This window comes from Podarcis gaigeae, assembly GCF_964106915.1.
Source record: "Podarcis gaigeae genome assembly, chromosome: 16".
In the NCBI taxonomy this organism is placed as follows: domain Eukaryota; kingdom Metazoa; phylum Chordata; class Lepidosauria; order Squamata; family Lacertidae; genus Podarcis; species Podarcis gaigeae.
In genome coordinates, this window is record NC_139693.1 from 15,796,141 (window position 1) to 15,815,423 (window position 19,283).

At 50.7% G+C, this 19,283-nt stretch overlaps 1 protein-coding gene across 1 annotated transcript; it reads left to right on the forward strand.

Annotated features, from left to right (window-relative positions):
• The first annotated feature begins 728 nt into the window (after positions 1–728).
• LOC310833724 (inositol-trisphosphate 3-kinase B-like) lies at positions 729–17,544 on the forward strand. Its single transcript, XM_083716493.1, has 8 exons — positions 729–851; positions 4,328–4,835; positions 9,086–9,170; positions 10,097–10,310; positions 11,708–11,912; positions 12,491–12,592; positions 14,064–14,135; positions 16,449–17,544. The coding sequence occupies exons 2-8, from the start codon at positions 4,338–4,340 to the stop codon at positions 16,692–16,694; spliced, it is 1,422 nt and encodes a 473-aa protein (XP_083572619.1). The 5' UTR covers positions 729–851; positions 4,328–4,337; the 3' UTR covers positions 16,695–17,544.
• Positions 17,545–19,283: the final 1,739 nt, after the last annotated feature.

Genomic DNA, 19,283 nt, shown 5'->3' on the forward strand with positions numbered 1-19,283 from the left:
TGTGGTTCAAAACCTTAGGCCTGTTATTCTCAGGCTAACCTAGCTGTCAGGAGCCAGAATCAGGGGTGGTCAGCAATAAAAACACCTGGTGTCAGAAACCAAAACAGTGCAGGCCTAGTGCTCCTACCAACTCTTCCCAGTAGGCAAATTGTCCTTCTTGTAAAGGTATCCCATGAACTAAAAGTTATCTAAAGGGCAGAGCTCAAATGACCTTTTCCACACATGATTTCATTTCTTATACAAATACCGAGGGAAATAGTCTCTCAGTGCCACCAGCTTTTGCCAATTTCAGCTCATATAGAACCTTTATTTTCTACCACGATGGAACACGATAATGCTTTTGTTTTTCAAAAGTCTTTATTATTTGTAAAGGGAGCTTTTGTATAAGCTAGTACTTCATTATCCCTCTGGAGCTGCGCTGGATGTTTCGACGTGTGTGTCCTTCCAAGCTCCTGACACTTGATAGTTCAAATCTCTGAATCTTTGGGGTTTCTCTCTGTCTCTTTGTTATGTTTGCACCTTTTTTGTTTATTTTAAAATAAAAAAACAAATCAGCTAAGAAAGACCGCTGTGCCGCGAAGCTATGGCACTCTGCACATGCCCAAGGCAGCGCTTTCCCCTTCTTCTGCGCGACGGGGTGCAGTCTCGCCAGTGACCGGCAGAGGGCAGCACGAGACAAGCTTTCCTCCTGGGGGGCCCCTTCGTCAGCTATCCCTCCGCCCCCTCCCCGCTCCCCAAACCCGGCCCCGTTTATCTCCCCGCCTCTTCGTGTCCGGCCAGGCAGATCCGCGGCGGGGCCGGGATGGGAAGGGCTAAGAGGGGCGCCCCGTAGCGCATCACACGCTCTCCAGGTGAGAACTGGGCAGCGGGCAAAGGAGGAAGGGAGTGGTGTCTAGCGGTTAGAGCAGAGGCTGCGGCTTAGCCAGGAAGACTCATTGAGCCCCCAAAGCCACCACTGGGGGGAGGGGAACGCAGAAAAAGAAAGCGCCCCCCCCAGTCTGCCTGTTATGGAATGAGGAGGTGCAACTCTGCCCCAGTTTAGCGATCCGGACTTGGGGCGCTCAGTTCTCTAGGAGCTACGCTAGGTTTTATGGAGCTTGGGTGGGGTGGGGGGTAGCAGCGTGCCTTTCTCAGGGTGGCGGGTGGGGTCTCCCTTCCCTTGGGTGACATCATTTCCCTTGCTGATAGGCGGCTGGGTGGGGAGTAGGCTTTCAGGGACCAGAATCTATTGCTAAAGTCCAAGGTGTGTCTGGAGCAGGAAGAGAGCGCCTCTGAGGTTGTGCAGAGTGCCTTTGCCTCGCTATCCTTTAGCTGCCAGCGACAACTGCACTTCCAGTTTGGGGGACTAAGGAGAAGGGGGCGAGGGGGGGAAGCGGGTGGCTTCTGGAGGCGCTTGACCCCTAATCACCCTTCCCCTACTTTAAATTTGATGAAAATGGGAATGGATAATGGGACTGATAGATCAGAAGAAGGGAACCCGTCCCCACCCCGGTCAAAAAGCTGCAGGGCACTTTGGGGTCTGTATTCCCCCCCCACACACACACCCTCCAGCTATGACATGTATTTAACACAGGAAGCCTGCTTTATACTGAATCCAAAGCTCAGCCCATCTAGCTCTATGTGGTCTATTATGGGGGTGGTAGGAGGGGGCTGTCCTCCCCCCCCCCCCGCCAAAATATCAGGTACCATTTCCCCACCTAGCTTTGTATATATCTATTGTATTTTAGGGTTCAGTCTCCAGATTGGGCTCCCAGCTGAAACCCTGGAATGTAGCTGCCAGTCAGTGTCAACTGTACTGGCCTAGGTGGAACAATGGTCTGACTTGGTATAAAGTAGTTTTCTGTGAGCCTATGCCCGGGAATGAGCTTGGGATAATTCTGCATGTGATGCATGTGTGATGATGGCCACTAAGCAAATGGCCTTCCCCTAAAAAGAAACCAAGGCCCCAGTCCTCATGGTCCAGAATGAAGGGCTGATTTCTATAGGACAGAGGAATCTGCTTAGACTGAGCCAGACCCTTGGTACATCTAGGCCAGTGTTGTCTGCACTGACTGACAGTGGCTCTCCAGGGTTTCAGGAAGGGAAAATTTCCCAGCCCTCCCTAGAAGAAGCTGTTGGGCATGGACCCTGGGGCCCTTCTGCATGCAAACCAGGCAAGGAGTTTAAATCAGCACCCTGTTCAGAACACTGAGGACTAGCATCCTCATCGGTTTTGTATGCCAGTAAGCCTGGGTTCAGGGACGCGGATGGCGCTGTGGGTTAAACCACAGAGCCTAGCCCTTGCCGACCAGAAGGTCAGCGGTTCAAATCCCCGCGATGGGGTGAGCTCCCGTTGCTCGGTTCCTGCTCCTGCCAACATAGCAGTTCAAAAGCACATCAAAGTGCAAGTAGATAAGTAGGTACCACTCCGGCGGAAAGGTCAACGGTGTTTCCGTGCGCTGCTCTGGTTCGCCAGAAGCGGCTTAGTCATGCTGGCCACATGACCCGGAAGCTGTACGCCGGCTCCCTCAGCCAATAAAGCGAGTTAAGCGCCGCAGCCCCAGAGTCAGCCACAACTGGACCTAATGGTCAGGGGTCCCTTTACCTTTACCTTTAAGCCTGGGCTCTACTTCCCAGCTATAGCCCCATCTTCAAAGGTGGTATGGTGCAAGTCATGTTGCTTTTTTTAAACCAAAAAAAGTGCTCAAATGGGATGCGGTGAGACCGATATCCCATAATGAAGCTCATGAGCATTACTTCCTGAACCCACTTCCCAATTTCCCACCAAATATCAGCCCCGGGAGCCAAGTTTTTTTAAAAAATAATATTTTAATAGAAGCATTTCGTTTATAAGAAGACAGAGGGACAAAAAGAAAGAAAAGAAAAGAAAAAATCTGAATGAGAATGAAAAAGAGGAAAAAATATTCAGCTACATTTCAATATATGAGTATACAGATGTATATAATCTTATTGTCCTAATACACACAAAGTTATCAATAACCTAATCTATTCTGGGTAAACTTATTCCAAATATCATTTGGATTTATCCAAAGAAAGTCTGTGTCTATAAGCTTTCTGTTCATATGTTACCAGTATTGCCACAATTAAGGGGAATTGTATCTCTCTTCCTCCAGTACATCAACAAAAGTCTCTTGGTCACCATTAGGGCTGTCCCTGTTTTCGCTGTCCCTTTGTCAATTTCCATACAATGGGTATATAGTTCAAGAGAATATTCACCTCTGAAAATGTTGATAATTTTTTTCTGTAGTGTCTTGTTTATATAATCCACATTCCCCCCAAAAAAATTTTTAGTAAGTGTGGGACATAGTAAAAGCAGGGGCTAAATAGTTTTCTGCCTGTAATTCAAGCATTACTGGGAGGAGCAATCCTATACAGTGGACGCTTGGGTTGCGAACGTTATCTGTGTGGGATGCACGTTTGCAACCTGCTGCAGTGCGTCTGCGCACACGCGGGTTGCGATTTGGCAGTTCTGCGCATGCGCAACGCCAGATACCTGGAAGTAACCCATTCCGGTACTTCAGGGTTTTGGTGGGTCCGTAACCCGAAAAAACACAACCTGAAGCGTCTATAACCTGAAGTATGACTGTACTTGCCAGGAAATACCTCCCCCCCCCCGCAAAAAAAACCTCCCACAAATCTCTGGAAACTACTAGTGTCCATCAATAAAGGACTTTGCCAGAATGCCCATGTGTTGCCCTTAGAGAGGGACCCTGTGAACTCACTAGCCCAGTGTTTCCCAACCTTGGGCCTCCAGCTGTTTTTGAATTACAATTCCCATCATCCCTGACCACTGGTCTTGCTAGCTAGGGATGATGGGAGTTGTAGGCCAAAAACATGTTTCCCAAGGTTGGGAAACACTGCGTGACTAGCCAATGAACTAGTAGCCATTGATAGGCCTCTCTTCCATGAATTGATAAGACCTCTCTTCCACATTTTCCATAGTTCAACTTTGCACTGTGCGAAGGACTTTCTTTTATCCATCCTAGCTCTTGCAATGTTCAGCTTCAACGGATGTCCAGGATTTGTTATGGGGGAGAGAAGCTTTTCTCCATGGTCTACGTCCTCCATGCCATGCATATTTTTTTTATAAAGTCTTACTCATCTTTTCTCTGAACGAAAAAGTCCCCAACACTGCATAGGAAACTCGCTACACCCCCCGCTCCCCGCCTCGATTATGCTGTTGCCCTTTCCTGGACCTCTTCCAACTGTGCGATACCCGTTTTGAGGCGAGGTGACCAGAGCATAACTTGGATGGTCACGCAAGCTGCTTTTCTTGCCCTTCCAGCTTGCCCTGCTCCAGTAACACACACTCTTTGTTTCCTTACAGAAAGCTGTGGATGAAGCCGTGCCTGAGTAGCGTCACTTCCAGCTCATCTCAGCAGGCAACCTTCCCCAGTGGACTCAAGTGGGACCTGGCCATCCCCATGGAAGGCTATCGCAGCCTGGAATGCATCCCTCCTCCACCTGCTGCCGCTGAACCAGACCACTGGGAGGCCCCCAATAGGCCTCTGGGCCCCCCCTCAGAATCAGAAGCCTCGGTGTGCGGCAGGGGAAGGGATCCCCCCCAAGGGAGGGCGGAATCGCCACCCTTGGGTGCCTCCCCCAGCAGCAATGGCTTGCAAGGGCCGCCGGCCACGCCTCCCTGCGAGGTTGCCGGAGCGGGGCCCAGCCAGAAGCCCCTTCCTGGAAGCCAGGAAGCCCCTGTCCCTTTTGACCGCTCTGTCTCGGGCTCATCGACCTGTTCCTCTCTGGGAGGGTCCTCCCAGGAGTCGGACGACGTCTTCAGCGATGCCGAAGAGAGGAGCCCCCTGGGGAAGAAGCGGGTGCTGCGGAAGGTGAGGAGAGGGAGGGGCAGTTGGGGGTAAAGGCAGCAGGGGAGGGAGGGGAATCATGCCCCCTCCCCAAGGAGGCAGGGAGCCCAGCCTGAAGGCCCGGCGATTTCAGAGCAGTCAATGGACTGGCTTGCTGTGGCTCTCTAGAACTTGAGAGGGAAATGTCCTTCTCAGCCCTAAGCCTGGGGCCTTCTACATGCAAAGCAGGGGCTGTACCACTGAGCCCGTGGCAAAGTAAGATTTTACCTTAAGTTTTATGCTGGTTTTAATAGATGTCATTTTTTATTGTATTTTGCTTTAAAAAATTTTTGTAAAAAAGAAGAAGTTGCTAATAATAATAATAATACTGGGATTTGCATGGCTAGCTGGAAGGTGAAATGCATACCCTCCAACATTTCTCCCATGAAAATTGGGACATTCTATTCAATAATAATAATAATTTTGCTATTTATACCCTGACTGGGTTGCTTTATTATAAACTTAATTAAAAAATAGGGACACTTGGAGGGTCTGTAAATGACGGCATAATTCTGTGTCTCCCGTCACCCCGGGACAAAAATGAAGCAGAGTGGATCCTATTGACATCTAAACAAAAAGTATTATACAGCCTCAGCAAGGGGATGATCCAAGGAATACGGGGAACCAAAAAGCAAATCTGCAAGGTTAGATCTTCAGCAAGAAATAGATGAAGCTCTGTCTGAGGCTTCAGAGGAGGCCTCAAATACTGACATGACCAAAGGCAATATGAAGGTCCCCATAGGTGGGAAAGTATCTGCCATAATGGAGGAGGACAAAGACTCAGATGTGTATATTAATAATAATAACAACACTTTTCAGGACCAACCTGGCATTTAAGAACAGCACAGCAGAGTAGGGTGGGTGGGTGCTGACTGGCCTGGTCACCCAAGATCCAAAGGCTGTGCAATGGCCTTGATGTATCTAGTGCCTCTTCTCTTAACCTGACCTGACTGAACTCATTGCCAGACCTCCCCACTAGCTATCATTGCCCAGGTACATTGTTGCTCCACATGCTGCAAAATGAGGAAACGTTTCCCACTGTGACCTCCCAAGATCTTAGTATAGGGGTCAGCAAAGTGCAGTGCTGCTCTATAAAATGCAGGAAGGTTGTCATCATCCATAATATTGCTGATATGAAAAGAAAAATAGTGTAGGAGGCACGAAAAGGATGAAGCACAAAGGCATGTCGCAGGACTTCCAGGCACGACTGCAGATGAGTCAGAGCTACAGTCAGCTTGAAAAAGCGGTTCCATAGCGAACTTCCTCTCTGCTGGTGCAGAGCATAGGGTTGGAGCCTTTCGCCCTGATTGCATTCACAGCCTCCGTCCTACAACCCCCTCCCCCCACAGCTGGTGCATCGGGTAGTTTTTAAATGTGGGCCTCATCTTTCACACCCGGCACCCTTCACCTCGGACCACCCCACCTTGGTTCTCATCCAGGGGACTTTTGCTCCTTCTCCTCTTTACCTTCCCGACTCTTGTATCAAATTTGGGGCAGCACTGTCCCGTTTCTGTCTTAACTTCACTCACTCATCCCTGCTAACAGGGCTGTGGCATCAAGGAGAGCTTTAGAATTATGAAATTGTTTCTATATATGGCTTGGGCCCAGGCAGCCTGAAGGGTCACATCTCCCTGTACAAACCTGCCCAGGTGCTGAGAGCCTTGAGTCAGCACCTTCTCTCAGTCCCATCAACATCAGTTGGTGGTGACCCAAGACAGAGAGACAGAGACTTTTCTGCAGCTGCTCCCAAATTGTGGGATTCCCTCTCAGAAGAGGTTGGACTGGCTCCCTCCTTGTTTTCCTTCCACTGGCAGACTAAAACCATTTTATTCAGACAGGCCTGTGAAAACGTAAGTTGCAGGCTTGACCGATCACTGGGCTGCTGTCAGGACAAACTGCATTTTAATTTCTGGTTCTAAATGTTTTCTGGTATTTTGATGGTTGCTTTTAACTAGTTTTTATTGCTGTGTTTTAATTATTGACGTGTTCAAACACTGTAAGCCGCCTTGAATCCCACCTTGGGAGGAAGGAAGAATATAAGCAGATTTAAGAAGAGTAATATTTATTTATTAAGCCTGTGCGTGTGAAGAGGGGAGCACCCTTGCAAGAGGACCGCAAGAGGACCTTTGCTTTGTGGTCCTGGATCATTAGAGATCCCTGGCCAGAGATCTTGCATTTCCAGGGATTCTGCTGCAAGGAGGATCAGGGCCTCTCTCTGGCGGGTGTCAAATCCCCATCAGAGCCCCCGAGTCAGGCTGACCCGAGGATGCCCCCAGCAAATGTGCAAGCTGGGAGGCCTGCCTGGAGGGGGCCGGAAAGCATGACTGTGCTGGGGTGAGTCTCCAGCCGAAGGTAATCTCTACAAACTCACAGCCCCGGGCAGGATGTTGTGGTTCTGCTGCCAGCCCAGCTGGCTTGCTCTTGTGCAGGTCGAAAAAGCTCTTCTGGTGCAACAGCAGCAGAGGCCTCAGCAGGGTTCTGTGGTGGTTGTCGTGTAGAGCAGTTGGGTGTGCGACGGCGAGCTGTTTGCACGTGCCGCGAGCTCAGGCGCCCTTCCTCCTTGCACAACCGGCCCGTGCAAGCCGGAGCACACCTCTCTCCTTGCACAGCAGCAGCTCTGCCGAGATTTCCCTGTTGCTAAGCAAAGTGCTCTCTCCCCCTGACAAAGGCCTTTCCCTTCCTCTTTTCAACGCTGAGTCTCGGCTGCTTCCTCCAAGACGGGTTTCCTCTGGCTGTGGTTAGAAATGCTGATGAATGAACTGGAGGGAAGAAAGGGGGAGGGGAGACTTGACAAGCCTCCTCCTCTGCTTGGCAGGCCTCTTCTCTCTCGGCTTGTCTTTGCTGGGTCCCAGGAAAAAACCCTCTTCTCTGCCTCTCTTGTTTCCTGGGCTGCGTCTCAGGACCAGTCCTGAGCAGGTCCAGCGTCAGGGTTCAGCCTTGTTGGCTTCTGGGGTTGCAGGTGGCGCTGAATGAACAGAGTGGTGGGGCAGGGGAGTGTGATGGGGCTTCCCCCCCCCCCCCACCAATGGCATGGCTTCGCTGAGGCTGGGTTAACCTTGGTCCAGTTTCTGCCTCCCAGCCTAACCTACTTCGCACGTTGTTGTGGGAATTAACCAAGGACTCAGGTCTGGGAGGTTTCAAATCCCCGCTTGGCCACGAGGCTCACTGGGTGACCTTGGGCCAGTCACTGCCTCGCAGCAGTGACCTACCTCGCAGGGTTGTTGTCGGGGATGAATGTCAGGAGGGGGAGAACAATGCACACCACTTTGAGCTCCTCGTAGGGGGGGGGGGGGAAGCTGGGATAGAAATGCAACAAGTAATTGGGAGGGCTCCCAAGGAGAGGGGAGAGGAGGCTGAGGGAACCCTCCCCAAGGGAGGGTGTTGGAAAAAGAGTGAGAGGCTGCCAGCTCTGCAGTCAAGGGGTGACATAACGGCTCCTGAGCCCCACGGGGGTGCCGCAGAAAAGAATGTAGTTGGCTAAGTGAGCCGCATGGACTCAAAACGGTTGAAAACCTCTGCCATACGGGTATTGAACCTGCAACCTTGTCATTATCAGACCACGTTCTAAACAACTGAGCTTCGTTTTTTGTTCTTGTTTTTCTTAATTGTTTTGTGTTCTCATTTTGTATTTTTACATTGTTAACTGCCCTGTGATCTTCAGATGAACGGTGGTATACAATTTTAATAAATAATAATAGTAATAGTAATAGAAAACCCTTAGCAACTTGGGATCAGTTTACCTACAAGACTGCCTGACTCCGTATGCGCCCACTCAACTCCTTCGATCTGCAGAACTGGCTCTGTTACAGGGGCCACATAATCCCCGTTCTGCAGTGGTAAGGATTCAATCTTCTAGTGAGGCAGGACCTACACGTTGGAACTCCCTGCTGATTGAGATCAGGAAGGTGCCTGCACTATACTCTTTTCAGTGTCTTCTAAAATTTTTTTTGTATAGGCAAACCTACCCAGATGTTTAGAAAGCTGATGTGAATTTTAACCTATTGTTATTTAAGTTTTCTGACGTCTTCTTCTTGTTGATTTTGGTGATCGTTTTGCTTTTTTATCTTTTTTGTAAAGCACTTTGTTGTTCTCTGCAATCAAGAGGTGCATACATTTTATGAAGTAAATTAAGAAGTAAATAAATATAAAGCCCTCCGCCTGACCCCCTGGGTCTGTGCAACTTCCTATCTTCCCCCATCATCTCGTAACGGTCCCTGTCTTGGAATATTTCCTAGACCAAGTCCTGGAAGACGTTCTTCACGATGGTGCACTGGTCCTTGCGGAGACGCAGCTCTTGGGTTCAGCTGGCCGGCCACGAAGGTACCACTACAGGACCGGGGGGGTGGGTGGCGTGTTGGAAGCCGGGTCCAGGAGTGGAGGTGGCCAATGCAACAGCTGCAAAGGAATTGGGGCCAGATGGATCTCCCCCCAGTGCAGCTTAGAAGAAGCCACTGGATCCGAGGATGCAGCGGGTAGCCCTTTCCCTTCTCCACAGTTTATTTCTGCCTCCCCAGGACCACACGCCAAGGCTTCCGTGGGGCTCTTGGGCAAACTTAAGCACTTTGTCTCAGTTTCACCAACTTGGATGGGTTTAAAAGAGGACGGGGCAAATTCATGGAGGTAAAGAACCTAAGAAGAGCCCTGCTGGATAAAACCAAGGGCCCATCTTTAGTCCAGCCTCCTGTTCTCACAGTGACCAACCAGATGCATGTGGGAAACCCACAAGCAGGACCCGAACACAAGAGCCCTCCCCCCTCCAGTGGCTTCCAGCAACTGGTGTTCAGAAGCATTTACTGTCTCCGCCTGTGGAGGCAGATACCCCTCTCTTCCATGAATTCATCCAGTCCTTTTTCAAAGCCGTCTAGGCTGGCGGTCACAGCGCTGCCTCCTGCGGGAGCAAGTTCCATAGATTAACGATGTGCTGCGCAAATGGTAATAGATGCGTGCAATAGATTTGCCACTTCTTATGCTCTTCTGAAAGCAGGGGGACAATTGTGGACTCCCTCCAGTGTTGCAGAAGATGTGTCTATGGTTGCCAGTTGCCGAAAAGCACAAATCAGGGGAGTGTTGCTGTTGCACTCGGGTCCTGGATTCCAGTTGGTGTATCTGGCCATAATGCTAGACTGAATGGTGTGCGCGCACACACACACATTCTTCGGCTTGATCCAGCCGCCGCTGAAGGTCTTTTACTGTGCTTCCTTCCCCTCCCTCCGTTTCTTCTGACCATCCTCGTTCTTTCCCCCCAGGGAATTTCAAGCCCAGCGAAGGAGGCCAGATTCTGAAGAAGTTCAGCTCCGTGGAAGACGCCTGTCTGGCAGAGCTGATGGCCGACGTCCTGCGCCCCTTCGTGCCCGCCTACCATGGGGTGGTGGAGGTGGGGGGTGAACGCTACATCCAGATGGACGACCTGTTGTGCGGCCTCGACATGCCAAGCATCATGGACTGCAAGATGGGCACCCGGTGAGAGCAGCACCTTTCTGGGCGAAGGGGGTGGGCGTAGGAGGCTCCTTCATCTCAGGTGAGACAGGAGGGGGTGAGGCAGAAGTCCCACAGGCACTGAAGGTGGCGTTGGGATGGAGAAGATATATCCCAGGACCGTCTTCACCACTGAGCGAAGGTCATCACCAAAGGTCAGCTTGCATGGCGCTTTTCCACAGTCGTAAGTCGCCTTGAGCAGAGTTTTAGCATGCAGATACAATGGTACATAATCCGTTCCCGAAGACCGTTTGGCTTCCGAAACGTTTGAAAACCAAGGCACAAAGGGTGGCTGGCAAATTCCATTGAGAAAATTGAAAAACACGCATTCGGCTTCCAAGTGCGTTCAGAAACGGAAGCATTTTCGGTGTTTGGGTTCCGAAACGTTCGGCGTGAAAGCAGCCAGAATCAGTAAATAAAAACACATTGAAACGTATGACGCAGAATTAAAACAATCCCCATACAAGTCACAATCAGATCAAAATATGCAAATAATAATAATAATAATAGCAAAATTAAACATCGCCAGAATTCAATATCAACCCCTACAAAACAACAACAACAACCCTCTAAGCAATACCCCACCCCAAGAGCCTGGAGGCATCCTGGGAAGCAGGTCCTGAAGGACTTGCAGCCAGCATGGTCTCTGACTTCTTTGCCAGCCTCCGTTTTTGTAGCTGGAGTCAGTTAGATGGAAAGAGGCTAGCAAGGCAGGAATGGGTAAGGTCATAGAATCATAGAGTTTAAGGGACCCTGAGGGCCATCTAGTCCGACCCCCTGCAATGCAGGTCTGTGTCAGCAAGGTGGAATCAGAGGCTGTAGCTGGGTCGCCAGCAGTGGTCTGTGTTTCGCATCTGTCTGTTGCATAAGTGGGGTTTTTTTGGTGTTGCAGACCTGCCGATAATAGCAGCCAGATGTGGGAGACTGCAGAGCTAGCGTGTGGGCGAATCACTAACCGGACATCCCAGATGGATCTGCCTTGTACTGAGACAGACCCTTGGGCCCATCTAGCTCAGTATTGCCTGCACTGATTGGCAGCAGTGGTTCCCAGGGTTTCAGGGAAGGCCTTTTCTCTGCCCTACCTAGAGGCACCACCAGGGATTGCCCCTGGGGCCTTCTGCAAACAAAACACTGACCCGACCCTGACCCTCCCTCCCCCAACATTGCAGCCAGTCCCCCTCCTTGTCCCACTCTACCACTCCCTAAGAAAATGAGAAGATCCAGTCCAGCTTCCTGTTCTCCCATTGGCTGCCCAGATGTTCATTCGGGGAAGTCCGCAAGCAGGACCCCAGCACGAGAACCCTCTCTCCTCCGGTGCTTTCCAGCAACTGGTTTTTTGGAAGCAGTGCTGCCTTCCTTGAACACCTCCTGTTTCTGCCCAGGACGTACCTGGAGGATGAGCTGTCGGAGGCGCAGCAGCGGCCAGCGGCACGGCATGACCTGTACCAGAAGATGGTGAAAGTCGACCCGCAAGCCCCCACCGCACAGGAGCACAGCCAGGGCGGCGTCACCAAGCCACGGTACATGCAGTGGCGTGAGGGGATCAGCTCCAGCGCTTCCCTGGGCTTCCGCATCGAGGGAGTCACGGTGAGTGGCGGCGACAGCTGAGCAGGAGGTAGAGAAACGGGGAGGCAGCAACTCCTGCTCAGTAATGCAGGAATATGCAGCTGTCCAGTACGGGGATCGAACCTGCAACCATGGCATTATCAGCACCCCACACTAACCAGCTGAGCTATCCAGCTGGTCCCAATAAAATATAATAATAATAATAATAATAATAATAATAATAATAATAATAATAATTTTTGTTTATACCCCGCCCTTCCCAGTTTAAAGACCAGGCTTAGGGCAGCTAACAACAAATTTAAAACACTGAATTGTAAAAGCAGCATAAAAAACAGTATAAAAACATGAATAACAATAAAATTCAAAATGCAGAAATGAATTTAGGGGAAATAAGCATTAGATAATCACCAGGGCTAGCTGGCTTGGGCTAGTGAGGAGGCCGGGGGAGAATTAGCTCTGGGGTCTCCGAGCAGGTAATCTTCATAAAAGGGGAGGGGGGGAAAAGAAAGGGGAACTAAAGACCAGGCTGATGTCAAATTATTATTATTATTATTATTATTATTAGAACACCCCCCCCACCCCAATCTCTCTCTCTGCAGATCGAGGGGGGAGCCGTGCGGAGGGATTTCAAGCAGACTCGCACCAAGGAGCAGATTGTGGATACTTTCCTGATGTTCACCAAGGCCCGCCTCGACGTTCTGGTGAGACTGTTTGGGGGGAGACAGTGGGAGCAGGGGGCGAAATCTCAGCCACTGGGTCCGTCCCCACCGTCCTCTGTACCTGGACTGCTCATTCTCAACCTGAAACAGAAGTTCACCTGATATTCACAGGAATGTTGCCCACCAGCATACTTCTGGTGCTTTTCAAGCAGTGAAGTATAAACTTGCCAGGTTTAGCACTTCACAACAACAACCCCCCCCCCCCCCCATAATTCAACAGGACCAAAATTAAGTTCCAATGAGAGGAATGGAGATTTCTCATTGGGAGAGCTGTGGCCCTGTCATGCGGGATGGGGGTGTGGGACCGGTCTCTCCTGTGTTTTGAAACCTCTGGCTTCTGTGTGGTGGGAATGTAGCCTCCCATATCAAGGTAGGCATCTTGCCCCTCCCATGTTTTGCCCCCAGCCCGGCCTCCTGTTCACGTGTGGCACTCAGAAGTCGGCCCACGAGGACGTAACTGAGATGGCAAAATTAACATGTTCAGTGAGAGAAAAATCATTACTGACATTCATTGGGATCCTCTTTTTGTGTGAAAGAGAAAATAAACTTATAATACAGTGGTACCTCAGGTTGCATATGCTTCAGGTTACATACGCTTCAGGTTACAGACTCCACTAACCCTGAAATATTGCTTCAGGTTAAGAACTTTGCTTCAGGATGAAAACAGAAATTGTGTTCCGGTGGCGCGGCGGCAGCAGGAGGCCCCATTATCTAAAGTGGTGTTTCAGGTTAAGAACAGTTTCATGTTAAGTACGGACCTCCAGAATGAATTAAGTACTTAACCCAAGGTACCACTGTATCTGGATTTGAAGATGGGAAAAATATTGGCATATGGAAAATAGAATAGTTGGATGCTAACGAGTGAATACAGTTGTACCTTGGAAGTCAAACGGAATCCTTTCTGGAAATCCATTCAACTTCCAAATTGTTCGAAAACCAAATCACGGCTTCTGATTGGCTGCAGGAGGCTCCTGAAGCCAATCAGAAGCCACAGGAGCCCCGTCGGGCGTTCGGGTTCCAAAAGAATGTTTGCAAACCAGAACAATCACTTTGCAGTGTTCGGGAGCCAAAACATCTGAGTTCTGGGGCGTTTGGGATCCAAGGTACGACTGTACTATATTTATGGTGTATTATAAAAAGATACTATTGGTATGAACATTTGCATATCTTTTGATAAGTATGAATAAAAATATATTTTTTCTTTAAAAGAAGTTTGCCCGTGAGAAAATACTATCCTGGGACTGAAAAAGCAGCCAATGTAGCAGAAACACATTTAAGGTTAAGACAGGTCCCTGTTCTATTTCTGCCCTTGAATTCCATGCCACCTGCCAGTTTAGCCAAGGCTTCCGTGACCTGCCTCTCCTAGCAAGGGGCACAGGTGTATATGGGGGGGGGGCTTGGCCTTGATGGGGGGATCCCATCCAAAGCCTCAGTTCTCCCTCTTGCCTTGCAGAGCACATATGCAGCCCGCTTGGAGAGCATGCGCCAGGCGCTGGAGGAGTCTGCCTTTTTCAAGACCCATGAGGTAAGGCTGTCAGGGCAGGGGGAGGTTAAATTGTTTGTTCATTGTATTTATTTAAATCCCACCTTTATCTCCCAGGAGCTCATGATGGCACACACGGTTTCTGCCCCCCATTTAATCCCCAAAACCACCCTGTGAGGTAGGTTAGGCTGAGAGGCAGGGACTGGCCCAAAGCTTCATGGTGGCTGAGGCAGGATTCGAACCCTGGTCTCCCCTCGGTCCTAGTCTGCCACTCTCAGGAATGGGAGACAGACGTGCTCGCTTTGGCAGCACATATACTAAAAAATAGGAATGGGAGACAGAGGAGAAAAAGGCCCTGCAAGTGTGTCTCTTTCCTGCAGTTCCAAACGGTTGTTGGCTTAGGACCTGCTGGATATCTTCAACTGTGACTGGGCTGGTTTGTTATACTTTGTTTTTAGGCTTCTTCTTTTTTGGTCCTCTTTTGATTTCGAGTGTGCCTGCTCATGTAGAAAAGCAGGGTATAAATTCACAAACACCAAAAATAGATTGTTATTTTTATTGTTCCCATTTATTCTTATACTAACAACAAACCCTAAGCCTATGGGATCCTCCCTTCACCCTTCTAGGGGGAAGCCTCTGGAGAGGAAAGGGGGGTGCAGAATATGACAAAAGGATCCCCCCTCCCATAGGCGAGGGACTCTCCCCAGTTGTGGAACAAAACCTAGGTGCTTTGTGGCTCAGTGTGAAGATATGGACAGGACCTGTGACCACTCTCCTTCCAGTGGCTTCTTGCTTCCCTCTCCCTCAGCATGCACTCTCTAGGGTGGGATTGGGGAACCGGTGGCCTTTGAGATGCAGCCGGACTACAACTCCCATCACCCCTGAGCAAAAGGCCCTGCTTGCCTGGAGTCTGGAGAGCCACCAACCTAAACAGCTTTAAAAAGAGGAGTAGAGGAATTAGACAAGGTGACACACAACATAACACTAGACTGCCTGGATAGGAGGTGAAGCTGAATGTCAGGGGATTCTGGGCAGGTCAAAGAAAGTCCTTCTTTACGCAGAACAGTGTTAAACTATGGAACTCACTCCCACAGGAGGCAGTGATGGCTTTAAAAAGGAATTGGACAAATTCACAGGCTATGCTTCTAAATCGCAGTTGCTGCAAACCGTGGGAGGGGAGAGTTGCTCTTGATCTCAAATCCTGTTTGTGGGTTTCCCATCAGTGCGTCTGCTTGGCCACTATGAGAACAGGATGGTGGGTCCCAAATGGCCTGATCCAGCAAGTTCTTTTCAGGTGCTTTTGGCACCCCATCCCTGCCACAGATGCAGCTCTTAAACCGACTTTAGCCGCAATTGCCAAGGACAGGCCCTTCACATTCCCAGCTCCTAAAACCGAGCCTGAGGGAACGACTGCCTCCTTGGCGCCCTCCTTTCCTGTCACCTTGCCAAAGCTGTTGCGTTGGATCCAGGAAGGTACATCTTAAGAGTCTGAGCACCTCCAGGGCCGCCCTGAGGCTTGTAAAATAAGAGGAGCTCTTGGCTCACACTCCTGGCGGTAAACGCAGGTGGGGAGTGCCGGCAGGAATCAGGCCAAGGCAGGCCACTGAAACACCAAGGGGATGTTTGGTTTGCAGAAGTAGTGTGTGTGTGGGGGGGTAACCCTAAAGGAGCAGCCTCCCCTCCTCCAACAAACCAATGAGGGCTGAGATGAAAACCTGAACAAAGATCTTACAAAAGAAGCAACTCTAGTACTCAAGTCTATCGCTGACTTCAAGCCAGACTTGTTTGGTTTACCATTGTTTTTATTTTAGTTTGATTTTTAAAGCATTTTAATTTAGCCATATTGATTTCAGGGAAGAATAGGCTTTTTAGCAGAGAGCTATAGTTTTGTGGTTAATTGTTTTAATTCCTTGTGTTTTTATCTTGCATTATTTACTTGTGTTTTTGTCTTGTAATTTATTCTGTGAACTGGCCTGAGAACTTGTGATGCACAGTATATAATTTTTAATGGTTATTTTAAAGTAGCCAGTGGGGTGGCGGGAGACAGAATGGGAGTGCCCTGCATGGAGGGAAAAGCAATCTGCAACTCTAGGAGGAGAGGCTGTTACAGGGCAGAATTTGTTGCTTTTTGACTCTCATCTTAGCTGAGAGGGGAAGGGGAAGGTGCTTTGCATATGCCCAGAGGAAACCCACCCTGCCTGAAGGCAACAGAGCCCAAGATAATCTTGTAGAAAACGGATTTACAGGCGGCATCCTGGGACTCTCAGAATGGTCAGCCAGACCAGAGGGGCAAAACCCTTGCTCTGAGCTGCCTGCCCGAGGTTCCTAAAAAGCACTACTTTTTACACCCCTCAGGTGATTGGGAGCTCCCTGCTCTTCCTCCACGACCGGAAGGGCCAAGCCAGTGTCTGGATGATTGACTTTGGCAAGACACTACCTGCCCCGGAAAACCTCCCCTTGCAGCACAGCGTGGCCTGGGCCCCTGGGAACCACGAGGACGGCTACCTGATTGGCCTGCGGCACCTCATTGACACCGTGCAGGCCACTCTGCGGAAGGCGCAAGAACGGGGGCAAGTGACGGCGCCCCCCGCCAACCCTTGAGCTTGCCCGGAGGATGTCCTCCGTTGGACGAATCTGGACGGGCACCCAACCGAAGGAGGGGAGATCCCAAGGCTGTATTAACTGTAACGGCAAGCACGCTGCAGAACGGGGCCCCGGTGGGATCCAGCAACGACGTTGCCGCACTTGTTTCCTGCCCCAAAGGAGGACTAGCCTTCCCGCTGTCGGGAAATAGCAGGGAGGGGAGTTGCAGCCTTCTGGGACCAGGGAGGAAGACCGGGAGCATCTTGGGACGCCCAGAGATCAACAAGGGAGCGTGTAGGAACGCAGCAACGCTCCCGAGGTTGGCACTGCCATAGGAATGAGCCAGTCCTCCCGCCGATTCCCTTTGCTCTGGCTGGGAGGGACACCTGGGAGGTGCAGAGACACCTGAACTGGACAGTGGCAGGAGTGGATCCAAGGCTGGAGTGGGTGAGAGGCAGAGGCTGGTGCCGTAACCTTACAGCCAAGGGGAGCTTTGAGCTCAGACCACCCGCACCCCCTTTGTGGCACATCACAAAGCTCAGGTGAGAGCCGGGTGGAATGAAGGAACCCCAGCGCCTTTCTCTCTGTGCATTCATAGATTGAGACGCACATACCTGGGCAGTCAGGGGGCACCCAGGTAACGGAGCCTGGTTTTTTGTGGAGGAAGGAGCAGATTCTGTCCTGCAGGGTTGTTTCTCCCCCCCCCTCCAAGGCCCACATGAACCCACAGTGGTCCTGAGCCCAGTGTGGGGCTGAGGGGGGCACACTGGCACTCAACCAGAATGGGTGGGAGCTGCAGGTAGGGCCTGTCTGGGATCCAGCGGAGGCTGGACTTTCTATTCTCCTCAATAAAAAATAAAAACCTTTGTGTGCTTCTGGGCTGTGCCCTACTCAGTCTTGGCCCTCAGCCCATGGCCAGCTACTCTGAAGCTTCTGTTTCCCCCATAAGAAACAAATTCTATTGCAGTCAAACCTCTAGGATGAAGAGGACTGCCTCACAGCCTCTGCCCCCTGCAAGCAAGCAAGCGGTTAGGGAACTGCCTGCACATTCCCTGCCAGCCTACAAGTGACTGGGGCTGGGCCAAGGTGGAATTCATAGAATCACAGAATTGTAGAGTTGGGATTGTGTGGGTCGTCTAGTTCAACCCCCTGCAATGCAGGAACTGCAGCTACAGGATCCCTGACAAATGGCCCCCAGAGCTCTGTTCAAAATTCTCCAGTGAAGGAGAGCCCACCACCTCCCAAGGCAGTCCGTTCCACTGTCAAGACAGAAAGTTCATCCTAATGTTTAGTTGGAATCTGCTTTCTTGTCATTTGAATCCAGTACGTCTGGGTGCTACCTCTTCTGGGGCAGCACTAAACAAGCTTGCTCCACCTTCTGTGTGGCAACCCTTCAAATATTTGAAGATGGCTATCCTATCCCCAGGGACACGGGTGGCACTGTGGGTTAAACCACAGAGCCTAGGACTTGCTGATCAGAAGGTCAGCGGTTCAAATCCCCGCGACAGGGTGAGCTCCTGTTGCTCAGTCCCTGCTGCTGCCAACCTAGCAGTTCAAAAGCACATCAAAGTGCAAGTAGATAAATAGGTACTGCTCCAGCGGGAAGGTAAACGGTGTTTCCGTGCGCTGCTCTGGTTTGCCAGAAGTGGCTTAGTCATGCTGGCCACATGACCCGGAAGCTGTACGCCGGCTCCCTCGGCCAATAAAGCAAGATGAGCACCGCAACCCCAGAGTTGGTCACGACTGGACCTAATGGTCAGGGGTCCCTTTACCTTTATCCTATCCCCTCAGAGTCTCCTCCGGACTAAACATCCCCAATTCCCATAAGGCTTGGTTTTCCAGGCCCTTGATCATCCTCTGCACACCTTCCAGCTTGATCAATAGTCTCCTTAAAATTGTGGTGCCCAGAACCAGACACAGGACTCGAGGCAGGGTCTGACCAAGGCGGAACAGAGCAGTGCTATGTTACTGTTCTGTACTTTTCCTTCCATGAAGGGAAGCAAGATTCTAGTCCCTGTGGTAGCATTGGAGGCAGGCTACTGAAAGCCCTTGGGATGGGTTATGCAAGGAAGGGAGCCGAAGGGGCCTCAGGCCAAGCACCGCTTCCCCTTCTCTTTCCTCATTCTTCTGTAAGTGTTTTGCAACATTGCCAGGGAGACTGGGCACAAACAGCACCCCGTTCCCAGGACTGATGCCAGCAGACCTCTACATTGGAGACATTTCCTCCTCCTCTCCCACCGGCCTCCAAAGCCAATGTCAAGTTCGGCAGAGGAACTGGGCCCATCCCCACCCCTTTAAGCCCTGCAGATTTCAACACCCCCGATTCTTCACTGCTACCCATCATCTTTCCCTCCCCTCACCCCACTAACTCTTCATCAAGACTGGTTGCTATGGAGATGGTTTTCATTTCCTAACAAGGTGAGAGAGGGTGGGGGGAATAGCCACCCAGGGAGTGGGGAAGAGGGAATTGGGGCCTAGCAGCAGCAGGCAAACGAGTGATTTGAAGCAGGGTGCTGCCCAAAGCAAGAAGGGGGGGGGGGACTGGGGTCCCAATTCGCCAATCTGCAAGTGTTATTCTTTGGGGAAATGCCAGGCATACCTATTCAG

Excerpts from the sequence above, each read along its gene's own strand:
- LOC310833724 (XM_083716493.1), top strand. The coding sequence starts at position 4,338 with ATGAAGCCGTGCCTGAGTAGCGTCACTTCCAGCTCATCTCAGCAGGCA. Across the intron at positions 9,171-10,096 it reads TCAGCTGGCCGGCCACGAAG|GGAATTTCAAGCCCAGCGAA; the intron begins GTACCACTACAG and ends CTTTCCCCCCAG. Across the intron at positions 14,136-16,448 it reads CCTTTTTCAAGACCCATGAG|GTGATTGGGAGCTCCCTGCT; the intron begins GTAAGGCTGTCA and ends TACACCCCTCAG.